Genomic DNA, 18,464 nt, shown 5'->3' on the forward strand with positions numbered 1-18,464 from the left:
TATCATTTTCAGTCCACACATTACAATGTTCTGAACTTGATGATGCATATGACTGAGCCAACCAAAAAACCAACACTTATCTTCTATTTGCAGCTTATGTTCACTTAAACATTACGATAGGACTTTTTTTCCCCCAATTTTCCTACAAACATTCCAGTCTCTACGTATAATATTTATGTAGAAAAAAATCTGCATTGAAAAATATATGCGGACACCCGCACTCGAGGTCGGGGAGCGGAAGCTTACGCCATCGGATGAGAGTTGCTGGCGAGGCGGCACGTGTCCGCCATCAGCTTGGGGGACTTTGGAATGTTTATTTGTACTTGCAGGGACTTCCTTGTAAGTTTGTGATTCATCCGTTCACCGGAGCTCTGCCCTTTCCATTTCCCTTCCCCTTCCCCCGCGAGGCAAAAAAAAAAAAAAAAAAACCATGGAGATTTTAATCTCCCATAATTCCCTTGTTCCTTTATCGGTTCCTCTCCTCTCTCGACCCCTAAATCCCCTTCGTTTCAATCCATCCTCCCCGAGAAATCCTACCTTTTTCTCTTTGCGTTCTTGGAATCGTCGCCGGAGGAGGCTCATCGCGACCTGCCGCTCCCTCTCCGCTTCGTCCGACGTAGTTTCCTCTAATTACGGTGGCTGGGACGATCTGGAGCTACTTGGTGGATCCAATAGGTCGGGCGAACTCGATCCGCTGCGGAGCTTCTTGGTTTCTCTTGGGATTGATGATCGGAAATACGCTTTCCTCTTCGTTTTAGGGTTTCTCTCAGCTTTGGTGGTGTCCAGGGTTAGGGTTTCCTCGATGGCGGTTTTGCCGGTCTCGGTTGTGGTTTTCGTGGTTGGGTTTTCGGCCGGAGTGGCTCAGTCAATCATGGCAAACGGGTCAATTGGAAACGTTGGAAGGAATGGAGTTGATTTTAGGGTTTCTGATGAGAAAATGATGGATTTGGGAGCTGTTTTTGATGAGTTGGAGGTTAAAATGTCGGATTTGGAAAATGAATTGGAAGGAGGCATTGGTTCAAATCAGTTAAAGAGGAGCAAGATTAAAAGTTTTCTTGATAATATCGAGCATATAAGAGCAACAATTGGGCGTGGCCAGAAAACAATGGAGGCTCTGTCTGCAGGTGATGTTGTAGACGGGCATATGGCTTTTGATCGGGAAGGAGGTAGGAAATTGAATCAGAAGTCGATTCGGAAAAGAAAGGAACTGGGATCAATTGCTCTCGATCTTGTCCAATACTTTGGGAGCTTGTTTCAAGAAAACATAATTGGGATGACGCCCCCAAAAGGAAAGGACCCTACCACCATTAAGGGAGAACTCAAAGAGCAGGTGGCTTCTCCTGTGGAAGACCATACAATTCCAAATGCAGTGAGAGCATCTAAAACTAATGAGAAAGGTTCGAATATATTGCCAAGTAAAAGTCTGGACAACTGTAAAGTAGAAGGATCTGAAGCCTTGTTCGGAAGTACTGAAGGAAATGGGGCGGAGAAGGCTAGGAATGTTGAGATGGTAACTGACCATAGTGAGGCAGTTCAGATTGGAGAGAAACCCAGTCATTGTAGAGATGGTAGATATAATAATCATTTGCTTTCATATGATGAGGAGGTTAATAATTTGAATGCAAGCTTGCACTTTGCATCCAAGCAAGGAAGTTACCAGAAAATGATATTCAGTCATAATTATGGTCGGATAACGCAAAATGACATGCAGAATTCTGCTGATCATCATACCAGTCATAGAACAACAAAAAGCATGGATTTCTTCACAGAATCAGAGACATCGTCACTTTTAAAGCAAACCTTTGAGATGCGTGATAAGTTGTACTCAAATTCTCTTGGAGGCAGTAGCAACAAGGTGAAGGTTGAGCAGACTGGTCCCCATGGTTCTAAAGAAGCAGATGTGAAATTTGAAGACCAATCTGTTCAACAATCAGTACATGGTGATGGTATGGAAGAAGGCCACACGTCGTCATCTTCGATGCTTTCCGGTGATGACGAATTTAATCAAAATGTGAAGGAGGCATCAGAGCTTCTAAAACGGGCAAGGGAATATATGATGAATCAAGCTGATGAAGAAAGAGCAGATGCTGTACTGTACAAATCTGCAAGGTTGCTTTCCACAGCTGTAGCTCTAAGGCCAGTGAGCTTGCTAGCTGTAGGTCAGTTAGGAAACACTTATCTTCTTCATGGAGAGCTTAAGCTGAAGATCAGTCGGGAGCTGAGAACTCTCCTATCAAGAAGTGATACCATATTGAGTGGAAAAGGACGTGGCTTCTGGTTTAAGAAAGTGGAGACTCGCATTCTGAGCAGAGAAAATGTTGCAACTGCCCTTACTGACGTGTGCGAAGAATGTGAAGAACTCCTTGTCGAGGCAGGCAGAAAGTACAGAATGGCCTTGTCTATAGATGGGAATGATGTCAGAAGCCTTTATAATTGGGGTCTTGCTCTATCCTTCCGTGCTCAGTTGATTGCAGAGATTGGACCGGTAAGCATTCATATGACTTTCTTGTGACTTATGCTTAGATGTTCAATGTAATGTATAAGAAACCAATGTATCTCGCCAAATGCACTGACTGACTCACAGCTAAAGAGGGGGAGTCATGAGTGGTGAAATTTCAAGTGGTTCCTATGTTTCTTCTTGTGATCTTTACCACATATATATGTTTGTTACATTTAAACATATTTTGTTTGTGCTTACGCTGGTGTTTTGGTATGTTCTTTTTTTATTTTTTTGGAGGGGAGGGGTTTGAGGTGGGGGGTGCACACATGTGCTCATTTGTGTGAGTGGAGTGGGACAGAAGATATGTAGGCCAAAATATTTCCCTAACTTTATAGTTTCTTAGTATATATTTGAACAAAGCATGATAGCCATGACTAGTGGTTTTTTATTTCTGTTTTAGCCGCACCAGGGCATATAGAGCATGATAGCCATGTCAAGCGATGACTAATACTATCTGAATCCAACTTATAGTTTTTGCTGAATGCAAAATTCCATATCAAGCTCGTTCACGAGCATAAGTCTGTCCCCATGTCTATTTTCTCAAAAGTTGCTTGGTTAGATTCTTTTGAAGGCAGCTAGTCCAACTGGTAATCCCATGTATACATAGTACAAACTACAAACTTTTCGCCGTGTCTGCTTCCATGAAGGTCGTCCTGTCAGATAATTATAAACCTTATGTGCTGAATAATTTTTTCTCTCTTTCTTCTTCCTCCAATTTACCTGCAAGTTCTCACGCTGCAAAATCATATAAATTCTGATGAATGTTAATTTTGATGTAGTATGTGTTTGGCGGATATGACATGGGTTCCCCATTTTCAGGATGCAGCTTTTGATGCTGACAAGGTGTACATGGCAGCAATTGATAAGTTTGATGCTATGATGTCCAGAAGTAATGCTTATGCACCAAATGGTATGACTTAGTAATCCATCATACCTTATCCAGTTACTCTTAGTGTTGTCAAACAAATGCATTCTATCAGCCAACAGTTAGGCCTTAGTCTAATGACCATGTACTGATACATGGAAGCTTAATCCTTCTATCTATACTTATAGAACATAAAAAAACAAGAGAGAACTTTTCTAGAGAACCATTTTACTGATGGTCAATATCTGACTTTCCCATCCATGCAAATGACATTAATATCATCTCTTTCATCTTGCATGGTTGTTTGGAAACTATTGCAGGTTCAGTAATATTTACAATCACCTTACCATACTAAAAAAAAATAAATAAATGCAAGAAAACTCAAGAGCCATCTTCATATTATTTTTGTGCAGATTCGTTCATTTGTCATTCATTTATCTATTTATTCGTTTTGACTTGTGTCTATAAGTCTATCAAAGTGAAGTGCTGCTGCTGCATAGTTTTTAACTAATATAGTTTCTCAGTCCTGCAAATTCTCACTTAAAATGTCTTTACAGTTTCTTATAGTTATGGTGCATAAGTGTCATAACTCTGGTAATCTGGAATTTTTAAAGCTATTAGGGATCACTAGATTTGAAATTTCTTTTCCTTGTTTGACAAAGCTTTTTGTTTAATGTACTTTCTGTCTGTGTTTAAGTACTAGCGTGAGGTTTTCTGAAGACTGACAAAAGAATATTTACAACAAATATGCATTTGTAATTCTTGAATAATGTTGTATTTATATAAAATCAATAACCTATTTGCAAGGAGAATTTGGTAGTCCAAGTCAGATGCAGTGTTTGTGGCTGCTTGTACATCGAGTTCCCAAGCCTTAGAAATCCAACTCGTTAGTGGTCAGATATGATGCTGTTTGCTTAAGAACATGAGGAATGAAGTTACAAAAATTAAACTTGACTGGCAGAGAAGACTGCTATATCTAATAGGGTGGGCTTGCATCTGAATGTTCTATTCCAGAAATTGTAACTATGCTAGAGAGAAGTTGGAAGACAATAAAACAGATTTAGAGAGGGAAGGATGTTTCAGAGAGTGAGGAAAGAGAGGGAAGATACATATTGAGGGCAGAAAAGAGAAAGTATGATGGAGATAGAAAATTGATAAATAATTAAACTCAGGGGGTAGAGTGGGAGCAAGGAAGGCATAGGGGGATGTAGTGATTGAGCAAGAGTTTGGAGGCTTTGGCCAAAATCATAAGCCGAGCTCTTTTGCAAAGATCCTTAAACATTATCCAGTTGAACCTTAACATGAATATTAACCTTCAGGTTGTATCCCATCTGTTTAGATCAACCTTATGATTGGAGATTAACTAATCCAACTTTGATCCAGCAAAGCTCAGCAAACTTTATAAAATGATCCCTTGATAAATATTTTGTGAAGCAGTGTCCAGCTTCATTTACTGGGCAACTTGCTGGGACATATGATAAATCAAAAATTACAGACCATAACAGATAAATAAATACATGAAGATCTCCATAAAATCTTGTCTGCAGTAATACCTCTGAGAATATGACAGGATAGATCTCTCCTTAATTTCTCCTCGTCACTTGAATATAAATGCTAAGTTTGACTGTCCTTTACTTTGGCTGTTGTCATTTGGTTCCACACATCCTTAGTCTTATTTTTTATCAGTCCATGTGATCTTTTTCTTTTTTCTGTTTCCCATGAAGTTTATGCCTTGTGCCTTTATGTTTTATTCCTTGTCCCACTGAAACATTGAATGCCTAGGACTGTCTCTCGGCCTTTCTCAACAATAAACTATTAAAAATAAACAATCTTTCAATCGCAAAGACCGATATTTGCAGTGACTAATAAGTGGAGTCTATAGTATCAAACTCTTGATATTTTGACAACATTTTCTTAATGTGGGTCTGGCTTTTCAGGAGTAACGCTAGCAAATGCATGACATAACATGGGATGCCCATATTAAGGAATGATTGACATTTTTTTGCAAGCTCTTTCTTTTATTAAATGCAATCTGCAATCTTCTTTCCCTTCTTTATCTCATATGCCACAAATTTTTCTACTTAAACAATTTGTTGAACGCTTTTCTGATACGTGCATGACTTGCAGCTCTGTATAGATGGGGAATGGCACTGCAGAACCGATCTCATTTGCGTCCACATAATAGCAAGGAGAGGATGAAACTGCTGCAACAGGCAAAGAGTCTATTTGAAGATGTCCTTCGTGTGGAATCAAATAACAAACTGGTAAGAGAGGCTCTATCTTCATGTATATCGGAGCTCAAATACAACAGGCAGTGGTAATCACTGGCTTAAGGGCTCAAGGAGATAAGGTCCAATTCCCTCTTATTCATATGATTGCTTGCATCTGGAACTTCCAAGAGGGTCCAGCAATTCTTGTCCAGCCTCGTATCGACATTTCTGTCATCCATTGGTATATATGGCTGCATGACAAAAAATGCAGCTGTTATCAGTATTTGGACTCTGGTACTCAAATGCAAGTCAGAGGCCAACAAGTTTTACAGTGCATGTCTTCTGTGCTTCATGCACATCCCTTCCAGGTGGAGTCCTGAAACAGTGCCTGTTGAAGTATGAGAATATTTCTGCAAACAGTGCAGCAGCTTCTTTTTTTTTTTTTTTTTCTCTTAGTTTTGCCGGCGTACAGCATGGTTGATCTCTAGGCTCCTGTTGGATTATTTAAACAAGTCTCATGTGTAGCAGAAAGATGGAAATTGTACTGACCAAATGAACAAAGAAGAGAAAAGCTTCGACTCTAAAAACTAGATTCTTTTCTGAAGCTAAAAAGAGAAAATACTGCTTGTGAAATTATTATCATTTAATAAACTCTGTATTTGTTCATCATGCATCTCAGATATACAGCTGCCATGGTTTTTACCGTTCGTGAAGTTTGATAGGGAAGCAACTTTTGTGCTTTCAGATTCATGCCTGTCAAGCTCTCGGATACAAATCGATCATTTAATTTTCTGAACAGATGTGACATCAATTCAAGCACTTTTAAGTCTCAGGTATTCTGCTCAGGACTCACTCCAATGTAAAGACAGCACATAAATAAAAGACTGCTGCAGTACAAAGATTCGAATAGGATATTTAATTCGGAAACTGAAGTGTTTGACCCGAACCAGTATGTTAAATCCTGATCCTTTGCAACGACCCAGATCCTTTTGCAGGAATGAAGGTTCAGATATTTGCCAATAGGTTTTGGATTGAGCTTTGCCAAACTCTATTCTCAATAATAATAATAATAAAAAATCTTTGGCTATAGAGTTTTCATGGTGGGCTGTCATAGCCGGATCTCTTATTTCTCTGTGTTGGATGTTTAAGATCACATCTAATGCAGGGGAAATGATCAGTCGAGTCCAGTCTTTGTCTATAATTACCGATCAGTGATCAGTCGATCAGCCCACTTGAGCAATCCAAAGTGAGTTACCATTGCATTTAATTATTTCTAGCGAAGAGGGAAAGGAACATGATCTGATTCGAGAAGCATGCAGGTGGCAAAGGGAAATTTGCAGGGTAAAAGTGCAGCAGAAAGGGAATGGTCGAACAGGACCAATGTATTCACCATATCAATAGTATTACATACAACTCCAAACATAAATGACCATCCAATTTAAGTCTCATTCAATTAGAAGAATGAAGTCTTTTCTTTGCATTGTGTTAGCAGACTAGCTTAACTAGCATGCAGATCGAGCTCTTCACAGAATATTAAGCTAGGCTTCGTTACAGTGGGTGTGTTGGTGAACTAAGAAGATGATGGTATTGAAATCGAGGACCGGCTATCCTCTTGCAAATGAAGAGCCAGGCATTTGAAAGGTCGAAGCCACATGAGAACTCAAACTTTTCTTTTGAAGTGAATCATGGCAATCTTCCTCGCTCCAAACTTGATTGATCACTTTAAAATCACTACCTCCTTCCCTCGAATGCGCCTCCCCGTAGGATTTTCAGATATTGAGTAAGCCAGATATATCACAATGAAAGAGTATTAGTCATGGAATGAGCTCCATGACATGTCAGTTTTCCTGCACAAAAGCTCTAATTTGCTTGATAATTGCTTGTGTGATGCCCAAACGAAAGGAGTTGACATATTATGATTTTAATTTCTTTTTAATTCAGATATATTACGATTTGAATTCGACCCATTACCTGGATTCAAGGGAATTTCGCATCTATCCACTCTGACCTTGATGCCATCTGGTTCTCTAGTTATGCGAGTATATGTAGATTCAAGGCCATCAATTCTACATCTAGAGAGAAACCAACTAGCATGTTAATTAGTTGATCGACCGTGCAATTAATTGGCTGTTGAAGTTGAACCAACCAATCTCTTTGCTGAGATAAGTAAAAGTGAGGTAGCACTCATCATGGTGAGAATACAACTATCTCTGACCTTACTTATACCTAAATTTTGCCCATCTCTTTTTTTTCTTTTTTTTTGCGTATTTTTGAGATAATCTAGGAGTAACACTAGAAGGTGCATTTATAGTTCTCATCTTAGCCAACATCTTAGTTGAGAAATTATTTTGTATCAAACATCAATGTCAACTATTTGTTTATATGTTGTTTGTAACGTATTGTTACTATCTTGGCCAATATTAAATGATAATATGGTGTATTCAAAAATATCAACCGACCCAACATCTTGATTGGTTAAGATATTTTGACTTTTCTAATTAAATAAATATATGAGTTCGTGAGCATTAACACCGCAGCCTAAATTTAAATACTTAATTAATGGTTATGTACTAGATATGGTCTCTTGATATCTAGATTTCTTTCCATATTGGAGAATTGATTTTTAAAGTAATTAAAAAAAATATGTCTCTATTGTGATAATATGTATTCTAACGTCTCATGGATAACCTCTAAGCCTTGTTGCAAGCCTCGCATTCACCAAGGTCAACTGCAGTTTCCCAATGAGCATCGAAAAAACAATAAAAAAATTAAGTGATGCCACACCTTGTGATATCTTTATCATTTATGTAAAAGTCTGCGAATCATGTGCAGTATTTTGGAAATCCCTTTGTTTAACGCGCACGACGCCTTCCCGTCCACGTGGCGTCGAAGAATCCTTTCTTTCCTTGTTTGCGTCCCACTTCCTCTCTCCTTCAAAGCAACGAATACAAGAAAAGGGGAAAGGTGTGGGGTTTGGAGGTTCGAAAGGTTAGGGTTTTGGGTGGGAGAGGAAGGAGAGTTTGAGAGCGAGAGAGAGGAGAGAAATTAGGGTTTCCTCCACTGCTGGATGATTTTTTCCGCAGATGTTCCTCGTTTCCATGCGGAAATCCTTCAAGGACTCCCTCAAAGTCCTCGAAGCTGACATCCAGCACGCCAATACACTGTAAGTGGAGTTCATCATTTGTTCTTTTTTTGATGAATTTGAAGTTGAAACAGCTATTCTCCAATCAAATTTCGCTTTTTTTGGTTACAATTTGAGATGAGATATCTTTTCCCCCCTTCTTCTATTTTCTTCTAGTGGTTTGAAGAATTCTGGAAATCTTTTCAGCTAACCCGGTTCAAAAGTTGTAACTTTTTTGTTCTCTCTTTCTGCATTCTGGGTCATTCTTTCCGTCTTGTGTCAAATTTTGATTGTCATTTGAAATTTTTGGACTTTTTTTTAAGGCTTTTCTAGTCCATGGTTATTGGTTAAAGAATATATCTTTGGGCCATAATTATGGTGATTGGATTTCTAAGCATGTTCCAGACCGATGTTTGACTATAAGTAAAATAATAAATTATGCAGATTCCTTTGATAGAATATTGTAATTCTGTTCTTGCATTTTAGTTAGCAATTTTGAATTGTAAAGTAGTAACTTGTTTTCTTGAAATGATGTAGAAGGTGTGACTTAAAGCTAAGTAACTCTGGGCCCAAATGACAGACGCTCCATTTATATGCTGTGTGATTTGGGGAACATGGACCTTTCAGATGGCTCAGTAATGACTATATTGACACCAGAATTTTTGTTAGTAGTTGTTCTATCATCAACCTTTGGCTTGTGGAAGTGCTCGTGGGATCAGATTAGAGGAAAACTTCATATATATCATGACGTTCAATGTGCATTAGCACACACAATCCACGCGTATCTTGAAAAAAGATTACTTGATATCAAAGCAAGAGAAGGAAGATTTTGGATTTGTTTCCTTGCTCATGTTGTAGAAAAATGGTGAGGACAATTGAACATGATTGAAGAGGAAGAAAGAACAAAAAGGATCCTATCCTTGTAGATTGAAAACACAAGGGAAAAAAATTCTCACAAATGTGCCTACTACTCGCTTTTTTTTTTTTCTTTTTTTTTTTGAGGAGATGGGAGGCTTGGCCATCCGGAAAAAAAGGTGCCTCCTGCTCACAATTTTTTTAATTTAGATGTCCCTTCAGAGGCATCCGATAAAAAAGTGTCTATTGCTCATATGTAGAGTCTATAGATGCAATTGCAACCTAAGAACCTAGTTTCTAATCCCAAAGGGCATTCTGGTCAACTCACTTGGAGTTCTGAAGCAATTTTACGTTACAAACAGAAACCTAGTCTTTAAGATGCTTTATTCTATTAAGAAATTTCCAAAACGAGTAACTCTTTTTACCGAAAGGCTAATATAGAAAATTCTTTAAGCAAAACAAATGGGCAGTAACGAATTACCTAAATATTCTGATCTGTTTGTTACCTTTGCTCTCAATCTACGTAAAATTGTTTGTTTAGTTTTTGTTTCCAATTTAATGCATTAACTATGGGAAACGAAAAGGGCACTTTGGTGTAGGTCATAGAAGCACAATGGAAAAGAAAGCAGAATAAAGGTGGTTATGATATAGATCTTATTACATAAGTTAAACTTCCAGGAAACTAACTATTTAGTGAGGAGAATCATTCCCGAATTTATGGTTTTACTTGTCCTGTGGCAGCATCTTTATCTCAATGCCAAAGAACTACAACTTAAAGTTTATAGAATTTGGTTGTAGGGTTGGCATCTGTTTATCAGTGTTCATGATTCAGCACAGGCAATTTGATAGTTGTTTTTTAATTTGGCTCCTACCTAGAGTGTACTTGTTTCCTGCTGCTTCTCTCAGCTTATAAACAATTCAGTAAGTGTTACTGACTTACTGTCTGGTTTTCCTTCTACAGTGTTTTCCTTTTCTTTTAATACCATGATTGACAAGAAGTTCATGATTACTATGAGTTTTAGATTCACAACAGTCTGCTCCCTTTTCTAGTTGCTTTTCTCTGGGCCCTTTTCGTCATGATCTTCAGCATTGGTAGCTCCTTTCTTTCTGTATAAAATTTTCTGGTTCACATAATCCCAAAATTTCCTTTCCCCGGTTTGTTGGTTGTTTTTGTACTTGCCTTTATTCCTTTAATAATGGAGAAGGCCAATTTTTCTTTTAATTTTTAATTTTTGCCTTTTTTGGCTGCTATTTTAAATGGAATAACCACATAAAGGACTTGCTTACGTGCATGTGGGCTTTTCAACATACACATCCTATTCCCTAGACTGCTGTCTCTCTTGTAGTAATTTGGGTGAGTTGACTTCTTGTCATATTTGATTTGGACCATCAAAACGGTAAATACACGTTTTCTAATTCTAGCTTCTACTCCGTTGTAATTTCTGATGCTTAATTGCAAGGTGCAGGGCTTCGGAATTCCGAAGGGAATATGATGGTGCCTGTATTCAAATGCGAATGTCATATAGTCCAGCTGCACACTTATTTCTTTTCCTAGTGCAGTGGACAGACTGTAGCCTTGCAGGGGCTCTCGGTTTGCTGAGAATTCTAATATATAAGGTTGAGATTTCATGGCTTTCAATTTTGAATGCTGCATCTATAGTCAAGGACTTCTTGCATGCTTCTTTCATGATGATGATGCCATTCTTAAGGAACTTCTTGCATGTAGGTTTATGTAGATGGAACAACAACCATGTCAACCCATGAAAGGAAAGCAAGTATCAGGGAATTCTATGGTAAATCGATTGGTTTGCAGTAAATAGAAAGTTTCTCTCTTCAGATCAGAATTTGGTCTTGGTTCTTATGTTGTTGTTCATGAGCAGCTGTGATTTTTCCCTCTCTGATGCAACTGCATAAAGGGATCACTGATATGGAAGATAAAAAGCAAAAGGCTATTTGTATGGAGAAGTACAGGAGAAGAGATGAAGTTGAAAGGAGGCAATTCTCAGAGATAGATGTTGAAAGAGAGGAAGAATGTGGGATCTGCATGGAGACAAACAGCAAGGTTGTGTTGCCCAACTGCAGTCATGCTATGTGCATGAAATGCTTCCGCGAATGGTATGGTCCTTCCTGTCTTGCTCCTCCCTTTCTTAAATTTCAATACATTGCATTATTTTGGTTTTCTGGGGTATCATATATATCAGAATGCATTTAACTCAATGGGGGTAAGGCATTCCAATCGACTTATAATCATATATTCGCAAATAGTAGTTTACATATATGTTATGCTTATGGGGAGACCATATCCTACCTACTCGGCACATATTGAGATACTTCTAGAAATATGGACTGTATAGGAGTATCTAACTGTATGTGATGGAAACAAACACAAACATATAAGCGTGCGATATGGAGCCAATTTCCCTCTATGATTAGATCGTTGCATTATCACCTCGTAATCTTCAACTTACATCATATTACATTAGAGTCGGGGCTTGAACACTATTCTTTGATTCATTTACTGCTACTGCAGCGCTTATAAGAGACTTCTGGTTTAGCTCCTTTTGTTTACAGTGTCTGGCCATAAGTCACATTATAGCAGATGGAAGACTAAATGCTACTTCAATTCTCATCTCTCATCCTTCTGTTTAGGAAAGTTGTGGTCCTCTGCTCTTCTGTACTCCCATTGTTTGTAAGGGTCAATAAAGGATGCAGAAAAAGTGGTAGATACTTTGTGTTACACAAGCGCTCACTGCTGATAAGCATCCTGTTGGTAATCTCCTTCGGGGTCTGCTCCTGAGTGATTTGGTCCACGCTACATGGAATTTCTTCTTTCATTTCTTCCTCTGCAGGAAATGCCCATAGATCCATGAAAATCATTTACTGCTACTAGAATGCATCTACCTCCTACCTCCTAAAGTCCCATGTCTCCAATATTAATGTGAATAATTAGATTATCAAAATCAGATTGTTATTTATATTATAAAATATTTGGAGCTACGAAATTTTATACCATGTGGACAGAATAGCATGGCATGATATCCTGATGAAATTAATGGTTAATGTATTACTTTAAGGCAGGCCAATTGTTTCCGTCACTAAAATAATGAGGGAAAGGGGAAAAAAAAAGCAAAGCTTTCACATCCCAAGGAACAACATTGTCAGACAGAAGGGTTTGAACGATTGTGTGCAATAGTGGCAGTTGTGGCCTTGATAATCATTATTACCAATGAGGGCCCAAATCATATATCATTTTATTATCCATGCAATTTCTGTCTGATCCCTATTTTTTTTTTTTTACACGAGATTGAAGGGATTCTTGCAACTTTGTTTGAGATACAACTTTGCTCTTTGCTTTCATGCAATATTATTTTCTTCAAAAATTGCATTTGCTTATTTTGGCTCTTGTGCTAGAAGAAAGAGGGAATGGTAAAAATAGACCATATGGTTTCATCAAATGCTTGGCTCTTCAGCACAGTTATATGCTCCTACCTATAATGTTGTACGAGATTTTAATCAAATGAATGGTGGATGCAGGCGTTTAAGATCGCAGTCATGCCCCTTCTGCCGTGATAGCCTCAAGAGAGTAAACTCAGGTGATTTATGGGTATTTACCGATAGCAGTGATATTGTTGACATTGCGACAATGTCAAGAGAGAATATGAGACGCCTTTTCATGTATGTGGATAAGTTGCCTCTAGTTATCCCAGATTCTGTTTTAGATGCCTACGATTCTCATGTGAAGTGACCTGTTCGGCAGTCTTATGGCTCCTTGTTATAGACCACCCAATTCTTTGAGCCAGTGCTTGTTAGCTGATTGATTTATCCAAAGGATAGTATTTTAATTCCTGCTTTAAAGCTGGTGCTACTTTTTAAGCGGCTGTTGAGCTTGAGGATCTGTTCGAGAAGAGATCTGTAAATTGTGTTCAGGCTGCTGTAAATATTTGTACAGTTGTAAGTTGGTCTTTGTCCAGAACCCAACAGTATCATGTAAACAGACAGCTTACTGTAAAAACTTGACTCATGGATTAATGTGTTGTGGGTTCCTGTATCAGAATTTTATCCATGTATTGAAGCCATGCTGGTACCAGGGAATAGTTAGGGACTGCATATATGGAAGGAAGGGGTGAGGTGGTAGGTTTCATCAGCAATATGATTTCTCAATATGAAAGGGTGACTGTTAATGGTGACAGCTTTTTGCAACTTGTTATTCATTTCTAGAACTACAGTGCTCCAGATTTGATCAGTCTTGGCAGCACATTATAGACCTTGCTGTTGGAGGTTCGCTCATATATGATTTCTCAATATGAAAGGGTGACTGTTAATGGCGACAGCTTTTTGCCACTTGTTATTAATTTCTAGAACTACAGTGCTCCAGATTTGATAAGCCTTGGCAGCAGAGTATGGACCTTGCTGTAATTTATAAGGTACTGTGGTACTTGGATTGTGGATTGTGTTCTTTCCTACCCCCCTCATTCATATTTAATCTATGAGATATATAGATGTCTATCAGTCAGGTGAGCGGGCATATCTTGTGGATTTGTGAATAATGCATGCAAATAATCATAGCTGCTTGTCCCTGTAGTCGAGATGAACGTTTGATGAAGGAGGCGCATCTGTGAGCGAGCAGTGGCATGGACATGGTGTATGCAATGTAGGGTATAATTTCTTTAGGAACAAATATTCTTCTATCCATACATAATAAAAACCAATTGCAATTGGAGAGGTGGTTTGTTACTTCAAAAAAAAAAAGAAAAAAAAAAGAAAAAAAAAGAGGAAGTGGTTTGGGGTCCTCCATGTGTGAGCTTTTTCTTCAGTCATTTTGTTAAAAACCCCCTATCTGTTAAATGACTGTCTATCCGTGGGGTGTTTTATGAGGGAAAAAGAAAAAAAAAATATTTTAGTTGCATTTTAAGGGTTACAATATCGGAAAGGTGAATAGCCATCTGCCAAGGTCAAGTGGGGAGCAAGGTAAAATACTTTGACCATAACGGCTTGTCAGCCGAGAGCTTCACAAAGGCACCTTCACATGCTTTAGCCTCCTCAACAGGTAAAATACTATAAGAGACTTTTGGCTGAAAAAGGAGGGCTTATTCGGAGTGCTTTGAAAAATGTTATCTTTTGGTTTTTATTTGGATGCATCCGTATCTATTATTAGTTGATACATCCGTTCTAACAAAAAAAACAAAAACAAAACAAACAAAACAGGTAAAGTACTTTATGTATAAAAAAAAAACAAGTAAAATATATTAGAGCACCAACTAATGCACATCAAAGTTTTTTCTAGCCCATAAAACCTTGGCTTGGCAACTCAATATTCATCATCCTCCTCCCGATATCCTATCTTATACCATATATTGTAAAGGGAATACGCACGAATGAAACGGTATCACTCGTTGAACAATCCATACACATCAATTTCTCGTGCCCCAGAAGATGGCTCGCACTTCGTTTTTCCTTCCCTTGCCCCCCACCACAAAAAATAAATAAATAAATAAATAAATAAATAATAATAATAAATAAACTAAGGAAGAAAAAAAAAAGAAGAAAGAGAGAGAGAGAGAGACGTTATATCCGGTGTTCGGTGGCGCGAAACGAGGGTCGGACCCCACGGGACCCTCAACCGTACATGAAGCTTTCCATTTCTGGGCGTTCTCCTCGTCCACCGCTGCTGCTTGAACCGCGGCTTCGGCCGGCATTCTATAAATGCTTTCGAATCTTCACCCTTTTCTTTTCCCTAGAAATCCAACCCCTCTTCCCGTTTTCGTCGTGGTCTCTCTCTCTCTCTTTCGCACGGCGATTGGGTCTCAGAGAGAGACGGAGATGGGTGGAGGAGGGGAGAAGAGAGGCGACGGGGAGGAGGGGGTGATGGCGACGGACTTCTTCTGGTCATACACCGACGAGCCGCACGCCTCCCGGAGGAAGCAAATCCTCGCGGAGTACCCCCAGATCAGAGAGCTCTTCGGCCCCGATCCCTGGGCTTTCCTCAAGGTATAAATAAGACCCTTCTAACGCCACTCTCTCTCTCTCTCATTCCGCTTGCATTGCTGATTTAATCGTCAAGATCTCCTCTTTCGCACAAGGTTTTGGTGTTCTGGTTCGTTTTGGGTGGGGCGCTTCTTTGTTTTCCTTGGTTTGGCTTTGTACAGTGAGAAAGATTTGATCTTGGTGAACTTTTGGCCGACTCTTGTTCCATTTGATTATGGTGTCTAGCCACATTAATTCGTCCGATTCTGACGTTTCGTTTCTATACCAGTGTGAAACCATTCTTTTAGAATTTTTTTGCCAGGTAATTGATTTTAAGCGTTTCTTCTCGTGGATTTTATTAGTGTTCAGTTTAATATTGCTTAACTAATGTTAGATCCAATGCTTAAAATCTAGGAAAGGTCTGTCTTGTCCCAACCTATTTAATATATTGTTATTAATCAGGGTTTGATTGATCCAATTACAGCTTCCCTACATATATATCTGCAAGAGATCTCATCAGTGGTAGGCTATTTTAGGACTCCATGGTTCATTTCAATCAATATCCTTGGAGCCCTGATACATATTTTGCATCTATTGATATGCAATATCCGAAAAAAGCTACCCACAAAGTGGGTCATGTAACTATGTCACAGCTGCGATGCTGAGGAATACTAGAAACATGATTCCGTTTCAATGCATATCTGTGCCTGAGTTTAATAGTTTTCAGACTCTGAAACATTGTAGGTTTTGCAGTTCCTTGTTTGCAATCATTCTTAAGACGCAGTCCAAAAATGTTAGTTATCTATTTGATCAGTTATGGTGCTGCTTTTTCTCATAACACCTGATTGTTTGCATTTAAACTTCAGTGCATTTGCTCGGTTACAAGATTCCATAGTTCCCTTATGATCTGAACATGGATAATCAGGTAGGTGGCAGTCCCCTTTTTCACTTTAGGGCTCGTTTGGTTCGCGGGAAAAGAAAGGAGGAAAGTGTGGTCAATGAAAAAGTAATGAGATGCCTCTTGTTTGGTTGGAGTTTTCAAAGGAGAAAGATGGAAAAGTTATATTCCCATGGGAATATGATTTTCACATTTCATGGGAAATGAGGTGGAAATTACTCTATCTTTATTTTTTTCCAAAAAGGGCCTCCAGCATTAAAGAGGCATTAAAGACCTAATTTTTATTACGGGTATAATAGGAATTACACATAACTTTCCTAAGAAAGTGGATAATCAACCAAACATAAGCACTCTGGAAATCTGTCATTTTTCCATGTTTAACCAAACATGCCAAAAGTACATTTTTATGCATTCTCTTCCTAAGAATCTTTTTTCCAAGAATCATATTTCTAGGAGGGAAAATGCTTCCCGCGAACCAAACGAGCCCTTAGTATATACCACTTACCTTGCACCACTTTTTTTTTATTATGAGCAAATAACAACTGATGCTGTACTGTGATCATAAATGTCCCATCTCGGTTTCCTCATAGTTTTTGGATGGATTTGAATAAAGGATTAGTTGTGTTCTTTGTCGCACTCTACGATAGTTGAAAGATTATTTCATGCTCCAGTTTGTCTTCTTGCCCAGTTCTAATTCACTGTTCTTATCCTTTGTTTCTGGCACAGATTACTGCAGTCGTTTCTCTTCAGCTAGGTACTGCAACTTACCTCCACAGCTCCAGCTGGCTGAAGATTTTAACAGTTGCATACTTCTTTGGCTCGTTCCTCAACCACAACCTCTTTTTAGCCATCCATGAGCTCAGCCACAACCTTGCCTTCTCAACTCCAGCCTACAACCGCTGGCTAGGAATCTTTGCCAATCTCCCCATTGGTGTCCCTATGTCCATTACCTTCCAAAAGTATCACTTGGAACACCACCGCTTCCAAGGTGTCGACGGCATTGACATGGACATTCCCAGTTATGTAGAGGCTCATGCTGTCACCAACATTGTCACCAAATCCCTATGGATCATCTTCCAGCTCTTCTTCTATGCTCTGAGGCCACTCTTTCTCAAGCCCAAACGCTCTTGTCTGTGGGAATTTATCAATTTAGTAACCCAGCTAGCTCTTGATGGCTCGCTGGTGTATCTCTGGGGTTGGAGATCTCTTGCTTATCTTATACTTTCAACATTTGTCGGCGGCGGCTTGCATCCGATGGCAGGGCACTTCATCTCCGAGCACTATGTTTTCAATCCAGACCAAGAGACCTACTCATACTATGGCCCCTTAAATCTGATGACATGGAGCGTGGGATACCACAATGAGCACCATGATTTCCCAAGAATACCAGGGAGCAGGCTCTACAAGTTGAAGGAAATGGCACCGGAGTACTACAAGAACCTCAAGTCTTACAGATCATGGAGCCAGGTGATTTACATGTATATTATGGATCAGACCATCGGACCTTTCAGCCGGATGAAGAGGAAGCAATCCAAGAACAATGGGGATGTCAAGAAAGGTAATTAGAAACTGCTGCATTAATTTTGTTGACAGTTGCCATACCTTTCTGTATGATATGATACAAACTAGGATGGCAAGTGGAGATTCCTTTTAGCCTATGATCTGCGAGGAAGTTACCAATGAATTTCTTTAACTTAAATGCAATTTTTTGAGTAGGCCTCATCTAGGCTTCATTTGGAGAAGTGAATGATGTTCCTTTTTTTTTTTTTTTGTTCTCATTTGAAACGTGGATCACAAATTTTCTATCTCAAACAAAGATATTAGAGTTACAACAATCCACAAAGATATTAGAGATCGCATGGGGCATGCCCAAGTATTGCCATCAGAGAATTGACTGCTGCATCTCTGAACTCACTCCATGTAAATTTACACCTCTTCAACATGGGGATTTTCAGTCAGGTTACAATCTTAAATTCTGCTTGCAAAGAATTATTTCGACAGGTGCTGGTTGGTGAAACAGGTGTATGAATACAAACATGAACATCCACAAG

The 18,464-nt window shown here is 38.9% G+C and overlaps 3 protein-coding genes across 7 annotated transcripts; all 3 read left to right on the forward strand.

Moving 5' to 3' along the window:
* Nucleotides 1–353: 353 nt before the first annotated feature.
* Nucleotides 354–6,244, forward strand: LOC103698140 (uncharacterized). 3 transcript variants are annotated; one of them, XR_003383759.4, is made up of 3 exons: nt 354–2,485; nt 3,280–3,410; nt 5,493–5,633. XR_003383759.4 is itself a non-coding variant. In XM_008780133.5 (3 exons), the coding sequence occupies exons 1-3, from the start codon at nt 431–433 to the stop codon at nt 5,684–5,686; spliced, it is 2,340 nt and encodes a 779-aa protein (XP_008778355.5). In that variant the 5' UTR covers nt 354–430; the 3' UTR covers nt 5,687–6,244. The 3 variants fall into 3 exon arrangements, 2 of the variants coding, with proteins under 2 accessions (XP_008778355.5, XP_088562042.2); XM_008780133.5 differs by having other exon boundaries at nt 3,320–3,410; nt 5,493–6,244; XM_088705916.2 differs by lacking the exon at nt 3,280–3,410 and having other exon boundaries at nt 5,493–6,244.
* Nucleotides 6,245–8,454: 2,210 nt separating this feature from the next.
* Nucleotides 8,455–13,599, forward strand: LOC103698155 (E3 ubiquitin-protein ligase AIRP2-like). Of its 3 annotated transcripts, XM_088705919.2 has the most exons (6): nt 8,504–8,738; nt 9,234–10,905; nt 11,018–11,168; nt 11,278–11,344; nt 11,432–11,666; nt 13,086–13,599. In XM_088705919.2, the coding sequence occupies exons 3-6, from the start codon at nt 11,061–11,063 to the stop codon at nt 13,294–13,296; spliced, it is 621 nt and encodes a 206-aa protein (XP_088562045.1). In that variant the 5' UTR covers nt 8,504–8,738; nt 9,234–10,905; nt 11,018–11,060; the 3' UTR covers nt 13,297–13,599. The 3 variants fall into 3 exon arrangements, with proteins under 3 accessions (XP_088562044.1, XP_008778372.1, XP_088562045.1); XM_088705918.2 differs by having other exon boundaries at nt 8,455–8,738; nt 9,234–11,168; XM_008780150.6 differs by lacking the exon at nt 9,234–10,905 and having other exon boundaries at nt 8,457–8,738.
* Nucleotides 13,600–15,224: 1,625 nt separating this feature from the next.
* On the forward strand, nt 15,225–18,454 carry LOC103698206 (sphingolipid delta(4)-desaturase DES1-like). Its single transcript, XM_008780199.5, has 3 exons — nt 15,225–15,539; nt 17,140–17,971; nt 18,231–18,454. The coding sequence occupies exons 1-3, from the start codon at nt 15,255–15,257 to the stop codon at nt 18,305–18,307; spliced, it is 1,194 nt and encodes a 397-aa protein (XP_008778421.2). The 5' UTR covers nt 15,225–15,254; the 3' UTR covers nt 18,308–18,454.
* Nucleotides 18,455–18,464: the final 10 nt, after the last annotated feature.

This window comes from Phoenix dactylifera, chromosome 10, assembly GCF_051530095.1.
Source record: "Phoenix dactylifera cultivar Ajwa chromosome 10, Ajwa_hap1_PhDact_Kaust_v1.1, whole genome shotgun sequence".
Classification (NCBI taxonomy): domain Eukaryota; kingdom Viridiplantae; phylum Streptophyta; class Magnoliopsida; order Arecales; family Arecaceae; genus Phoenix; species Phoenix dactylifera.

Coding starts and splice junctions, on each gene's coding strand:
- LOC103698140 (XM_008780133.5), top strand. CDS start 431: ATGGAGATTTTAATCTCCCATAATTCCCTTGTTCCTTTATCGGTTCCT. Junction 2,486..3,319: donor TGATTGCAGAGATTGGACCG/GTAAGCATTCAT, acceptor CCCCATTTTCAG/GATGCAGCTTTTGATGCTGA. Junction 3,411..5,492: donor TAATGCTTATGCACCAAATG/GTATGACTTAGT, acceptor CATGACTTGCAG/CTCTGTATAGATGGGGAATG.
- LOC103698155 (XM_008780150.6), top strand. CDS start 8,659: ATGTTCCTCGTTTCCATGCGGAAATCCTTCAAGGACTCCCTCAAAGTC. Junction 8,739..11,017: donor ATCCAGCACGCCAATACACT/GTAAGTGGAGTT, acceptor TGCAAGGTGCAG/GGCTTCGGAATTCCGAAGGG. Junction 11,169..11,277: donor TGAGAATTCTAATATATAAG/GTTGAGATTTCA, acceptor TCTTGCATGTAG/GTTTATGTAGATGGAACAAC.
- LOC103698206 (XM_008780199.5), top strand. CDS start 15,255: ATGCTTTCGAATCTTCACCCTTTTCTTTTCCCTAGAAATCCAACCCCT. Junction 15,540..17,139: donor ATCCCTGGGCTTTCCTCAAG/GTATAAATAAGA, acceptor TTTCTGGCACAG/ATTACTGCAGTCGTTTCTCT. Junction 17,972..18,230: donor CAATGGGGATGTCAAGAAAG/GTAATTAGAAAC, acceptor TCTCAAACAAAG/ATATTAGAGTTACAACAATC.